Below are 14456 nucleotides of genomic sequence, written 5' to 3'. Positions count from 1 at the left end.
AATCTTGCGTCCTCTACCTGAGCAACAGGCGTGCCAATCGGCACGTTCCGACGTGGACCGTTCGAAAGGTCACCTCACTCCCCTGCTTCCCAACCCCTCCTCCCCCTTGTGTGGCATTTGTGCTGTGACAGGAGCGACCCACAAAGAGTGTCATCTCCTGACCGCGTGCGAACCGAACGGGAAGGAAGAGGCAGCCTGCTCGGTATCCACAGGTGCACAAATACCATGTCTAAAAATAGACTCTACGTCTTAGCAGTAGACCTAAGACGTTTTCGACTTTACAACGCCTGTCCCCCATTTTGTCTGGCAAATTCTTCTCCGCGTTTGTGCGGTCAGAGTATTTTTGCATTTTTTTCGCCCTCCTTTTTAGACATTATCGCCCCAAGGAAGAAAGCAGTGGCTTTTAGCAATGCTTCTGCAGCCAAAAGAAAATCAATTACCATGGAAACAAAGCACAAGATCATAAAAAGATTGGAGAAAGGAGAGACACCAACACCACCGAGGCTTCAGTCGGTCGACCGTGGTGACAATTATTAAAGACAAAGTCCGGATTTTAGCACATGTGAAGGGTTCCGTTCCTATATCGGATACAATGATCACAAAACAAGTTTAATACTTGTCGAGATGGAGAGGATTGAGGACCGGGTTCCTTTGCAATAGCTAAGCACAGCCTCCCCTCCTTCTTCTCTGTTCATCTCTCAGCAGTAATGCTAAGTAATCTTGTTTATTGAATTTAATTTGAATTTGTTTTATTTTTAGTAGTTCATTTATTTATTTTAATTATTTTATTATTTTTATTTTTAATGTATTCAATTTAAACTAATCTTGTTTATTTCAATGTATTTGTTTTTCATACAAAGTATTTTTTAAGTATAGACTGAGGACTCACTGTATGGGTCATTCCAAAATTGGAGGACAATCTAAGCACCAAGAATGTCAAGTTGTATTATTTTGATACGTTAATTGTACTTGGTAAAAAAAAAAAATAAGTAATTGAATAGATTGCAAAGAAATTAAACCATTTTTGCTCCTTTAACTGCATCAATTCTTCATATTGGTTTTTCTTTGCAGAGGATAAAGAATGCATGCCTTGTAAGTATTGTGATATTATTTTTCCACGTCTGTTATGCCAAATATTCTTTGTTTATAACAGGGGTGCCCTATGTGTCGATCGCGAGGCAGTTTTGGTCGATCGCATGCCAAAAAAAAAAAAAAAGATGTAATGCTATCACTCATCTCTTCGCTTGATTCAGGTTTGCCAGATACGTCGATCGCACGCACGTAATAGCAAGCTGGCCTCCTAATTATTGTCTCTCTTTTGCTTTCAACTTTTATGTACAGCAAATTTCTGTTTTTTGTCCTTATATTATCAGAAATATCCCAGGTGAAAAGAAAAAAATGTCCTCCCGTTCTAGAATGACCCACACAACTAGCAACCGCAGATGAATTTCGGATTAAAAACGTGAAGATGCTGACTTAGCGCGTTTGTCATGTCATGTGACCCATTTGTCTCATTTTCATCACCGACAAAACCCTCTGCAGCCGTGTCGTCCTTGACTTGCCGCCAACTGGTAAATGTACACCTCCGTGTCCAAATGCGGCGGCGGCGTCAGCGGGTGACTTACAGGACTTCGGCCCTCAAGGGACAAACGTACGTTTCAATTTTACAAGATTGGTGATATCACATCGCAGCGCGCTGCTGGTTACAATCGGGAACCTTGATCGTTCAGGATTCTGCCGATTGTGTGAATAAGTGTCGATATATCAGGAAGCAACTGACGGAAAATGGGGTTCTCTAATACCAACTAGCTGTCACTGTTCATTCAGTTTCAACTAGTTTGGTGTCTGATGATAAAAATTAACATCTAATCTACTGCCAATTCTACTAGATAAAACCCTTAAGTGGAAACAGGAATTCAGAACATTGATTACGACGCCAAAGAAGGTCCATCCAGCAATCCATATTCCATTTAACCAAGATGGTGCTGTTAGTGCGGGTTTACCCATGATAGTAAAGTTAGCCCAACAAAAAGTTGTCACAAGTTTACTTTGGCTAGCAAAGTTAGCGTGAGTTTACACAGGCTAGTGAATATAGAACGAGCTTACCCAGGTTAGCAAAGTTAGCTGGATTTTTCCCAAGCTAGTGGAGTTAGCACAGGTTTACCTAGACAATCAAAGTTAGCAAGTTTACGCAAGCTAGTGAATTTAACATATTTACATATGTGAAGTTTACACTAGCGAAGTTGCAACAAGTTTACCCAATTTACCAAGGCTAGCAAAATTTCCAGGAGTTCACCAGGTCTAGTCCACGGGTGCTCAGTGCGTCGATCGAGATCGAGGTTTGGTCGTGCCCCAAAAAAACACAAAAAAAAGGGATGTTAGCCTGTCATCCACTTTCCGCTTGATTCAGGTGTGGCCAAATCCGTCGCTCACACGCACATAAGGGGACCTTCTGGCAAACTCGCCTCCTATTTATGGAAGTTGTGGTGATGCGCACGTGCAAAGCTGGTCGATCGTGAGAGGCTGGCTGCTTGAAAAGTAGATCTTGGGGTAAAAAAAAAGTCTGGGCACCACTAGTCTAGTCAATTTAGCACAACCCAGCATAGTGAGGTAAGCCCATTTGCCCAGGTTAGAAGTTTGCAAAGCTTCGCCCTAGCTAGGAAAGTTGGCATGAGTTTACACAGGCTAGCGCAGTTAGCACATTTACCCTTGCTTGTGACGCTAGCACAACTGTTCCCTTCATAGCAATGTTAACGTGACCTGACCGCAGATAATATTTTTTTTCGGTTTAACATTGCTAATAATGTTGCTGTGAGTTTACCAAAGTTAGAGAGGTTACCATGAGTTTATCCAAGGTAGAAAAGTTGGCACGAGCTATCTGACGACGCTAGAACACGTTTACCCAAGCTAAGAAAGTTAGCATTTAATTGCTCAACTGCATAATTGTAACATTCACTTTCCTTGTTTGTTTAGTATTTGAAAATAACAAATTGGAGTTGATCTTTTCCCCCTGCAGTCCAACGCCCATCCCTACGGTGAACTTTTACACCTTGAGAAAGTCTTATCTGAACCGAGTCCGGTTCTCCAGTGCGACCCTGCCACATCCCCGGGGGGAATCCCCCTGGGCTCACCCGATGAATGGCGGGACGTGGTGTTGTCACTCACCTCACTTGAGCTCTGTCGCCCCCCCACTTGCGACCGCACTGTGTTGTGGCCCCCGTAATGGACTTCTCCCACCGGGAGTGGGACGGGAAACCCAACGCCGGGGCATTCAGGTGTGCCATAAAGTGCTTTTCACTTTTCCGAGCACTTCCCGTCTCCAGTGGCGTTCTCCATTAACCCGCGCCGTGGGGGCCTGAGAGGCTTCCTATTGGTCCAAATGCTGCTTATCGCTACGGTTACACCCCCACCCCAGGTACAGCGCTACCTGGCCCGAAGATAAGATAGCGCGGGCGGCCGCCTGTCATTATCGCCGCAAATGTTGATGCCGCCGCGGTTGGACACAGTGCGTTTATAATCTACTGGAGATAAAAACAAGCCACTCCCACCACACGCCCACCCGTCCACTGCTACTCTTTACTAGCTGCTGTAGTGATGCCCCCCCCCCCCCCAAAAAAAAAAATTATTTTTCATCACTGCGGCTTCCGAATTTTTCTGCCTCGCCGCAACAGTCTGTGTGCCACCCGAATTAGGTAAGTAGACTTGAAGAAACGAAAATATTTGGTAGATGCTCTGCAAAAAATGGATGACGTCCGAGCCGGTAAGCGATGGTATTATTAAGTATTGCTTCAGTTGTCACATTTTTCTATCATGACTTGATATTCACTTCGTATTGTCGTTAACATGAATAGGTACAATGGCATCATATTTTCCTACGTTTTGTACATATGAGTTCTTTTTCTATAATCTACCGCATGTATCTTTTATATTTTGCCCCCTAGTCTTCAGATTGAGAGACTACATAACTGAAGTACCTTGTGGTACAAGTTACATGGAAGTGACGTGGATTGGTTTTTAAAGATAGTGAATCCAAGTAAGGTCGGGAAAGAGACCCTGGGGATGACCCAGGACACGCTGGATAGACTATGTCTCTCATCCCGGCCTGGGAACGCCTCGGGATCCCTCCGGAAGAACTGGAAAAATTGGTTGGGGAAAGGGAAGTCTGGGTATCCCTGCTGAAGCTACTTTCCCCCGACCTGACCCGAAGAAGCGGTAGAAAATGGATGAGATGGATGGATGGATGGAGTCCAGGTATTTACTAACAACAATTCTCTTTTCTTAATTGCCAAAAACAATTGTATCAGTTTTGTTGTGGTTTAGTGGAAGAAAATCTGGGCTCGTCCAGTTGTTTATCTGCTTTAGACAGTGACAAAATACCACAATTGAACTGTATTCACCTGGGGACACTGATAAATATAACTGTATGTCGTCAGCATAGCTATGAGAGTCAAAATAAAAGTTTTGAAAAATTCGACCCAAGGGTAGCATATAAAGGCTGAACAGGAAGGGTCCAAGAACTGACCCCTGAGGGACCCCAAAGGTCATTGCCATTTGTTGAAATTGGGCACTTCCAATGGTTACAAAGTAGCTCCTTTCCTCCAAGTAGGACCAAAACCATTTAAGAACTTTTTTCTTAGGCTTAAATAGTTCCGTTCATTCTATAAAACCAATTTTCTATCATCATTCATTCTGCGTAATATTTTGGTGTCAAAACAGTTTGTATGCATGGTTTTGCAAATATTGTGAACTGACTAAAAACCTCTACATTAACCTACAACTGCAAAAAATGTAGATTATATCTTTTGGGTTTTTTTTTTTTTTCAGTTTAGACCAGAATTTTTGAAAACCAGAAACTGCGCGGGTTTTGTTTTTTTAGACTCGCATAAGATTCAACAAATTTTCCTCGAACTGTTCTTGGAGCCGACAACATCTGACAGTTCTCCGAAAGGAGGCCGCGGATGAGGAATATCTTGCGTCTCTGCGTCCGAGAAGACGCTAATATTCCGATCTCGGCCGTGATTCCACTCATGTTTCACTTAACCGTTCTCTAATTTCATCTTCTTCTTTTTTCCACGGAGTCCGCACGAGTCCTCCGGCCAATCTCGACACAGGTTGGCGAGGTCTAACCCCAGTCCGCAGAACTACGAGCCAGGCGTACTCAATGATATCAACTCAATTCATAAATTTTATTGAATTGTATTGAAATATTCCTGAAATCCACACAGTATTCTAATTATTCAGGTCACGTGATTTTCAAGACACTCCCAGGTCCAAAAGCACCAAAATAAGATAAAATTTGAAGAAAAATAGTTTTCTTTTTCTTCTTTTGATTACCCCCCCCCCCCATGGCTACAAAGCTGCAATCCTTTTACTTTGGCCTCCTGTAGGGGTCGCTAGGTTGCACGTTTAATTAATAACATGCATATTGATCAACTTGCACACCATGCCGTTAAAAACAACGTTTATTCAGCTATTTTTTTAAAAACTTGAAAAAGCGATCTTTGATTGGTTTCAATGTGTTGAAAATAAAGGGAGGGGATTTTTATTTTAATTTGATGCTGCGCAAGAGGCGATCAAGCAACCTCGAGTGTGACAAATGTGACATGCAGAGAAGACAAAAGATTAATACACGAATTAATATTCGTTCTTATTTTTCTTAAATCACTCTTAAGAGATCGAAATTAAGCGTTCGGATGTCTCAAGGCCTGCTTGCCTTTTCTTTTTTTTATGATATTTTTAAAATTCTCTCCCCCAAGTGGTCAGTATTGCGTTCTCAAGCCTCCTCGCGGCTCCTCTTATTCGACATTTTTTAATTTTTTTTTTACATCATTAAGATTTATTTGAGTGTTATGTACGTTTTATTTAAGGGAGGGGGGCTGAATGTGAGTGCCAGTCATTTTTAAGCATTCAGGCGTCTGCTCAAGTGTGGGGGCATAAATGGGGGAAGGCATAAGCCGTGCAGCAAGAAATCATAAGACCCCCCCCCCACAAAAAGGAATATAATAATAATAATAACAGTTAACAAGCAAACAAAATGATGCTTAAATGGGTTTTTTGTCTGCCCAGTTTTTGCTGAAAGATTTTTTTTAAAAAAAACTGTTACAATTTAGCATTTAAATATGAAGTGAGAAGAGTTGTTGATCCTGAAAAATCAAATGCATAAATCAAAATGCATCCGAGCAAATATTAAAATCTTTGCGTGTGATTTATTCGCCCAGCCTGCAAATAAGGACCGTTTAAAATGTTTTTATGTAATTCTACTTTAGAAATCACCCGTTGTCCTGTATAAAAAAATGGGAAATATCATAAATGAATGACAATGTCAAAAAATGCATTAAAAATGAAATCACGTGTCCCTTGTTGGATAGAATAAAGAGAAAACGTGTGAGATGCGATCAAATTGATTATTGAATAGAATTAGCGCAACTAAAAGTTGATTTGAAATAAATATGAAGCATGCAGCAAAATCTGACCCTTGGAAAATCTCTTTTATGCGCCACCTCGAAATAAACTCCGATGATGGATAATAATAACCATTATTTTCCAAAACACGAAGAAAGTGCTCTCTGTAAAACGCGCCCACGTCGGCTTGATCGAAATCCCTCATTCTTTTTTTCTTATATGAGCGTGGGAAAATCACGTTTCTATTCAAATCAAAACAAATATGTATGCACAAGTTTTTAAAAAAATTAAGACGTTATAATCATTAAACACAGCCTTTTTTTGCATGTAGGAATGTAATTCCTTTATGGGGTTTTTTAATCCTGCGTCTCGAAAACCTTTCTTTTGTCGTCTTTTTTTATTTTTCTTTCTTTCATCCTTTCTTTTCTTTTCTTTCTTGCTGCAGGCTGCCTATAATAAAGCATTTTCTCTGCGGGCTTTTATTGATCACTCACTCTGAGCTAATGTAATTATCCTCATCAATAGGGGGACTGCAGGGAGAATCATTATGTGGCTGACATTGATAAATGATCGGGCCAAATGCGGACCTTCCCCCCACCCCTCCCCAAGCCTCGCAACCCGATTTACGCCCCACCCGTGACCCGCACAACGTCGTCATGGAAACACCAAAAATGTGCAAATAATATCGAGGACAAAAAAAAAACAGGACATACGCAAAAAAAAAAAAAAATACTTATACATAAACATAAAACGTGACTTTTCTGTTTGATGTTTGTGTGTGTGTGTTTGGGGAGGTGAGGTTGAGGGTGAGGTGGGGGGGTGCGTTGGCTTCGTGTGACAGGGAGGAGATGAAGGGGCGGAGTTGTTTGGTTCAGCCCGGATCATCCATCATCCCCTGTCAAGACACATGGACGCAAGGAAAACAGCACACAGGCAATCTACCTTCTGTCTCCTCCTGCAAGGGGGGGGGGGGGGGTCCGCTGGACTACACAGAGAAAAGAAACTATTAATATGAAAATCATCCTCGTTTTTTTTAAACCCTTTTATGGTCATTTTCCATCTGATCTTTCCTTTTTTGCTTGGAATAAAAATTGAGAGGGGTGGGGGGAGAAACAAAATGGTCGCGCAAATGCGTGCGAGAACAAAAAAAATGCAAAAAAAAAGAAGAAAAGAGCGAGAAGGACGACAAGATATTTTCAAGGCAAAAAAAATAAATAAATCGTCGATAAAACAAATGAGAATGAAAAAGTGAGTTCAAATTGCGGCCTGTAAGGCCAAAACAAGCCAACTAATTTGAGGTAAATTGTGTTATTACAAATATAGTTTTGATTTTTTTAAAACATGAATTCGAATAGTTTCTTAAAAAAACTGATTTTAATTGACATCTATTTATAATCCGATGAGTAGTAACACGTATACAACTAGAAAAACATAGTATTTTCAAATAATGACAAATCCTGTAGCAAAACCTGCATTCAATCCGCTTGTTCTAGAATTAAAATAAATATATCTATGTTTATAAATGTTCAAATAAAGACTGGGTTTCTAAAAGTTACTCACGGTGCATTTTTGTGATGTTTTGGCACCTAACAAAAATACGTCTCGAAATCAAACATTTACAACACAAATGAAAACGTCTAAATATACAGTCAGTAAAAAAAAAAAAAAAAAAACAGGTTTAATTCATTTTAAAGGCCTTTTAAAAATGAAAAATGAATTTAAGGAACGGATCATACGTTAAGACACTTGAAGCATGAAACTAAATTATTTTTCCGTTCTTATTTAAGTACTTGGTGAGTGCACGTGCGGAGCTGTGAATAAAATTCATCTCTTAGTTTAAAAAAAAATGAAATTATGAAAAGCAAATAAGTCGTTTTCCAATGTGGACGAGGAGCTTGAAAAGGTTCCGGTCCGTGGAGCGGCTTCGTGACTTCGCTGGCGAGCTACGAGGAGACGCCTCGAGCAGAAAGAAGGAAAGAGAGATAAAGAGAAAGAAAGAGAGAGAGAGAGAGAGAGAGAGAGAAATGGCCTCCTCGAGCCTGAGGAGAACGCTGCAGCTGCTGCTGCTGCAGGTGCAGTAACCAACGTGGCCAACAGGCGTCGCTGCCAAACGCCCAAGCGAAAGCAACGCAGCGCATTTGTTCCACTTTCTCCTTTTCTGGCTGCAAACATTAGACATTGTGGTTTTCTTGCATAGTATTTCACAATACATATTTTTAAAATTTAAAAAAAACATTGTGAAAATAAAGTCAACGTTCTTTTCCATTTTTTTTTTTTGCCTTTGTGGAATATAATCCTTTTGAAATAAAACATTTTTCATGGATGTGGTATGTGTGTAAAGCTAAAACAAGTTTCTTTTCTGATATATATTTCGGAATATTAGCTTGTTTTATTTACATCTAGAATATATTGTATACATAGAAAAAGAACCTAATCACTATCTTTACTTTTTTTTTAGGGTTAAAGCTTGAAGAAGTATATTTTTTTCAGCAATTATTGATTTTTTTTTTGGGTACCTCATAATTTTTTTTTTACTTCTATGTTGTAAATATATGTATAACCTTTCTTTTATAAATATTAAATGACTGAATGGGGATGAACTCATAATTTGCTTTAATTCTGTTTTGATGAATTATTGTGCTGTTCTAAAATGCCTTTTTGTTGAATTTAAACACCATTTTTATTTTTATTTTTTTTAATGTATTTTGCTTGGTCACTCATGTTTTCTTTAAAGAATAGCACATATCAAAAACGTTGCCAGGGTACGGAAGCTAATGAGTGCAAAAGTATATATATTTTTGAAGTAATCTTTTCTAAAGAAATAATGTCCTACTAAATGTCTTAAGTGTATATACAACAATGTATATATGATCAACGTTCAAGTGTTTCCATGATCAAAAATTATTTTAGTTATGCAAAAAAGACCCAAGTTGTATAAATGGAATTTTTAAAAAAATACAATTAAAAAGTAAAGATTATAACAATGTGCTGCAATGGAATGGATAACACGCAAGTCCATCAGGCAAAAATCTACTAAAAATCAAAAATGAAATATTTATTACAGCATTTTGTGACCGAACACCTTTTAAAACAATACGTCACAGTCCTCATACAAGTAATTTTTTTGAATGTTTTTTTTTTTCCTGTTACGTTTTGTTTTTGTTTTTTTTTTCTTCTTTTTGACAAAGCTTTTAAGGGAGACGGAATCTTATCTTCTAGTGAGGAACACGTGCTGAGAAAACAAACGACAGAAAAAAAACAAAAACAAAAATGAAGCAAAATCAAACAGAAGAGGAAGGAATTCATGGACATGTACAATATCAATGCCACAGCAGATCTGAAACTAGCAAAAAACATTCGTTTTCAATTGAGGTAAACACATAGAATATCTAACAGGAAACAATTAATAGACTTGAACTCTGTACGAAGTTTGTTACAATAGTCTCAGCTTTTTTTTTTTTCATGTGTGTGTGTGTGTGTTGTTTCAACCCCCCAAAAAGCATCGAGTTCATAATTTAATTTTTTTTTTGGGGGGGTGCATCAACAGCTTTTCTCCATCCAGTGCCGCACATCCGACGTGTGTCCTCATGTGTGTGTGTGTGTGTGTGTGTGTTTGCGTTTCTCCCCCCTTTTCTTTTTTCTTCCTTCACTCGGCTCTTTTAACGGTGAGAGTCCCGAAGTAGAAAAAAAAAAGTATAAAAAAAAAAAACCAACACAATCCAGTGCTTGGGCAATTTTCAACAATGTTTTTGTTTTCCGTTAAAAACATTCATTCAAGAGCCTTTAATTTTTTTTTTTTTTAAAGGCATGACAAATCATCCAGCAGCCTGTTTCTATCATGCCTGGGGTGGGGGGTGTTAAGGACCTGGTGGCCCATGTTGAAGCCTTTTGAGATGTTCCATCTTCTTCTTTGTTGACGTAGTGCTGTGCTGCGAATCCTCCGAAAAGGGTTAAATCCTAAAAACTAAAAAAAAAAAAAAAAAAAAAAAAAAAGTGTGATCCAAAACAAGTTTTAACTTATTTACCTATATATTTTTTTTAATTATACTACAGTAGTTATAACTCTTGGAGTTTTTTTTCCCATCCTTTTTAAAGTCTTCCAGAGTGATGTTTCTCTCCCTCTTTGACAGAAGCGCCACGTGAAAAGAGTGTTTGGAGTTTTTTTTGTTTGTTTTTGTGGGTATTTTTTTTTTTTTAAGCCCAAGACTTTACAAAGTCAACTTGGTCCTCCGCTCGGGTGAAAATGTAACAAATGTTAGAAAAAAAAAAAGTTGTGGTTGTCACAGTTTGTCTGGAATTCTTCAGTTCGGCTCCGAAAGGCTTTTCCGATTGTTACTTTTTTTAAAAAATAAGTCTGAAAAAAGGGCACCGCTGCCCTTTTTTTTTTTTTTGTTGCCCTCTTTCTTTATTTAAAAAAGGCGGTCGCCCTACAAAAGTTTCCCTTCTGACTGTCAGGCGTGGATGTCCAGGCCCGCTCCTGCAGTGGCGTGGTCCATGGGCGTGAGCAAAGGGGTGGGGGGAGTCGAGGGGGTGGCGGGGTCTCTGCGCAGACATCCCTGGGCGGGATGAGCGGCCTCCTCCGTGGTGGTGGTGGGGGGGACGACGCAGCCGGCCGGGGTGGGAGGTCATCGGAGGGGGGGGGGGGGTTGCTGTAAGGGGCCGGGGGGGCCGGGGGCCATGCTCACGCCCATAGGACCGCTCTGAGGTACGTAGTCGGCCGGCACGCCTGGCAGACCTGACGACGAGAAGAAGAAGAAGACGACACGTCAACACTCATTTTTGCTTGTTTTGATGACATCGACACACAACACTTTCGAATTGACTGTTGCCACCCGTGGGGGGGGGGGGGGTGTCATAGCTCAGTGGTTAGAGCTTTGGTTTGGTAAACCAGGAGCGGTGAGTTCGCTTCTCACTGGGGGTTGCGGCAGAAAAGGGCATCCGGCGTGAAAACTGTGCCAACCAAACCAAATCAGGGAGGCCCAAAAGCTCAGTGGTTAGCGCATCGGTTTGGCAAACCAGGGGTCGGGAGTTCATATCTCACTGGGGCCTCCACTCCCCCATAAGGGGTTGGGTCAGGAAGGGAATCCGTGTATAAACTGTCCCAAACAAATATGAGCGTTCATCTGAGATGTCACGCTGCGGCGACCCCTAACGGGACAAGCCGAAAGAAAGTTTACTTACAGTTGTGGTGGGGGGGCGAGTGGTTTTCACAGGCGATTCACAGCAAAAAGATGCCGAGTTTAATTGCAGATTGAACCGGAATCTTTTTGTGTTTTCAGCCTAAAATGGCCGCCTCAAAACAAAGTGCCGAACATCCAGTTCACTCCATCATGGCCGTAAAATACACACTTGAATTCAAAATGGCTTCCCGACTTCCTCGGTCTCTCTGAAAAGGGGTTGTTGAGAACTTTTTGCAGGCCAACTCTGCCACGAACCGAAGGTGCACAGGCGGACCCAAATGCAGGACTCCACGACGAGGACATGATGTTCAGCGGGTTTTATTATAAACGAAAGTTTTGCACGATAACACAGTCCAACAAGGCAGGATCCAGAACACAAGAAACAATGTCCGATAACTTTGAGTCAACTAAAGAGCATAACCAAAAGTGTGACTTGACGGCGCAGGGGCGGAGCAACCCTGGACGCGGGAAAGCATACTCAACGAAGTGGCAAAAACCAGTGCCAGAACTCCAACTTAAATACAGCGCCTCATGTGACACAGCTGTGACCGGCGACAGGTGTCAGAAATGGAACCCCCACAGAGCGGTGGCCAGGCCACGCCCCTCTTGGCCGGGTCCGGCCTTGCTCATGACAGTTCTCCTGATAGACGTCTACCAAAACTCCCGCTCCCCAGCGAATCGGCTTCTGATTCTGAATTTACAACGAATTCGGCTTTGACGGCCACCAGGAAGTCGACAAGATGACGGCAAGATGGCCGCTTCAAACGGGAATGACGAATTTCCCGTGGCTTCTTGAGACTTTTCGATCGAGGCCATTTTTGTACATTTTATCGGCTTTTGCGTTTGTTCGAAAGAGTAACATCGCATGGGGGTGGGGGTTGTTTGCTGCTGCTGGAGCCAGGGAGCCTGGTTCTAGGTCCGGGTCTGGGTTTGCGTGGCCGGCCCGCTTTGTAATGTGAACCCCTGGGGGATTAGGAGCTGTAATAGGAGGGGAGGGAGGGGGGGGGGGTCGCCGCAAGGTCACTAAGCATGTTCGCCGGCTGCATTCCTGCACCTTAGTACACCGCAATTAAGAAATGACACTGGAGGGCCCTTGTGAGGGGAAGAGGAGGACACAGCGCCGAGGAAAGGTGGACTGGCGGCGGGCGGGGGAGGGGGGCGCTCGCTTGCGAGATTAATGACCGGTCTCATTGGCTGAGAGCTGGGCCCGTTTTCCAATGCCCCGCCGTCGCACGTCAGATCATTGGAAACGCACATATTTGGGAGAGCAGCTCTCTTAAAAGCTCACTACCGGGGGTCATAAAATAAATAAATCATTCAAGGTGGGTGGGGGTGGGGGTGGGGGCGTCGACGGGCACGAGGTGCCCCCTTTGGCCTCCGTATAACCTGCAGCAGCTCCTGTTAAAAAGGCCCAGCAGATGTTGTACACCCAACCACCCCCCGCCAAAAAAAAAAAAAAACTTGCTTGGTTATTAAAAAGAGTTTTCGACAGAGACGATACCTGCCGGACGCGTGATCCTCGGCGACGTGCTCAACGAGCGTCCGTAATTAAGTAGCCGGCCGCGGCATATTGTGCGGCGCCGTAATCAAATCAAGAGAGAATAATATTCCTCCGCATTAAACTATTAATGTAATTGGTCATGAAGCGTATAAAAGTGCCCCGGCGTAATTAAATAGCCTCAAAATTATACGGCCCCGTATTAAGAATTAGCCAACCTGAGCAAATGTTGTCGCTGTGCGGCTGTTTTAGGGAACATTGCTTCTGGATTTCCCCCCCCAAGTCCCCCCCCCCCAACACCGCCCCCCCCCTCGCCCTGCCTCGAGCAGATACGTGAGAGACAAAACAGAAGACGGGGGGGGGGGGGGGGGAGCTGAAAGACCGAAGGGGTGAAATGATCTCTGTCGGCGGAATTGCGTTTCTGACCTGTCGGGGGGGGAGGAAAAACCCAAACGGACCATTTGCATATAAAAGCTTCTTTTAATCAAGGTAAGTGCTACTATATTGTGGCTCATTGAGCAGCGCACGGCTAAGGTGTTAAGATTTAAAAAAATATATAAAAAAAATATCCTCGTAAGTCCACCCGCCCGACCCTCTTTGGGGTGTGATGTGTCTCCATTTTTCAAATGTCAGCACAAGCGAGCGGCGACGGCGGTGGCGAGTCGGGGCCCGAATGGCCGCCCCGATCGGGCTTTTAGACGCATTAGCGTGTGTGTGTGTGTGTCGGAGTGTGTATTAGCCGCCATACTCATAAATCCATCTCAAAAGCACTTTTCGCACTCGCTGTTTAAGATGACGTTTTCCTGCCTGTCATGTGTAGATAGTAAAAAATTAGGGATGAGGGGGAGAGGCGGGGTGTTGGCATCAAATTTACCAAGCTGACGAGGTAGTGGTCGGATTTATTGCCGTCGCCCCTGTTGTGTCGAAAGCAATGTTGATCGCTCGTACAATAATAGCCAATCAGATAGCCGCATCGGCTTAACCCCTTTCTTGACACTCCTCTCTCGCCGTCACGTCCCACAAGCATACCTGTCAACTTTTCGGAGCGCCAACCTGTATAAACTAGCCAAAAAAAAAAATCCTTATAGAGAGCAAAAAATCCTTATAACAAAATAACGGACGAAAAAAAAAAAACAGTTTTTCAATGATTTTTACTGGAGATTTTCCATAATGATAAGATCTGAAATTAGTGTCGAATTATCGAAGTCTATTTAGTGGCATTACTGTGTTCAAAATCAGCAAATGGTTGCTGGTTCAATGACAAGCAATCACACTATTTTATGTGACTTAACAAGTGCGAATAAATGTATTTAACTGTTCCTGTAAGAGAGGTAACACAACTCGAGGTGTTGCTCGAACGGACCCAAACTCACGGC

General features: G+C 42.2%; 1 protein-coding gene across 12 annotated transcripts in view; it reads right to left on the bottom strand.

Annotated features, from left to right (window-relative positions):
* Positions 1–9433: 9433 nt before the first annotated feature.
* meis2a (Meis homeobox 2a) overlaps positions 9434–14456 on the bottom strand; it is a 203375-nt gene continuing 198352 nt past the window's right edge. For all 12 annotated transcript variants that reach the window (XM_061843234.1, XM_061843236.1, XM_061843235.1 and 9 more), the window contains one exon: positions 9434–11137. Coding sequence is in view for 2 of the 12 variants with exons in the window: in XM_061843240.1 (XP_061699224.1) it covers positions 11028–11137 (110 nt within the window). In the remaining 10 variants the exon portion in view is untranslated. The remainder of the gene's footprint in view (positions 11138–14456) is intronic.

Source organism: Syngnathoides biaculeatus, chromosome 15, assembly GCF_019802595.1.
Source record: "Syngnathoides biaculeatus isolate LvHL_M chromosome 15, ASM1980259v1, whole genome shotgun sequence".
NCBI lineage: Eukaryota > Metazoa > Chordata > Actinopteri > Syngnathiformes > Syngnathidae > Syngnathoides > Syngnathoides biaculeatus.
Note: the sequence above shows the minus strand (reverse complement) of the source record. Positions and strands in the feature narration are given on the sequence as shown.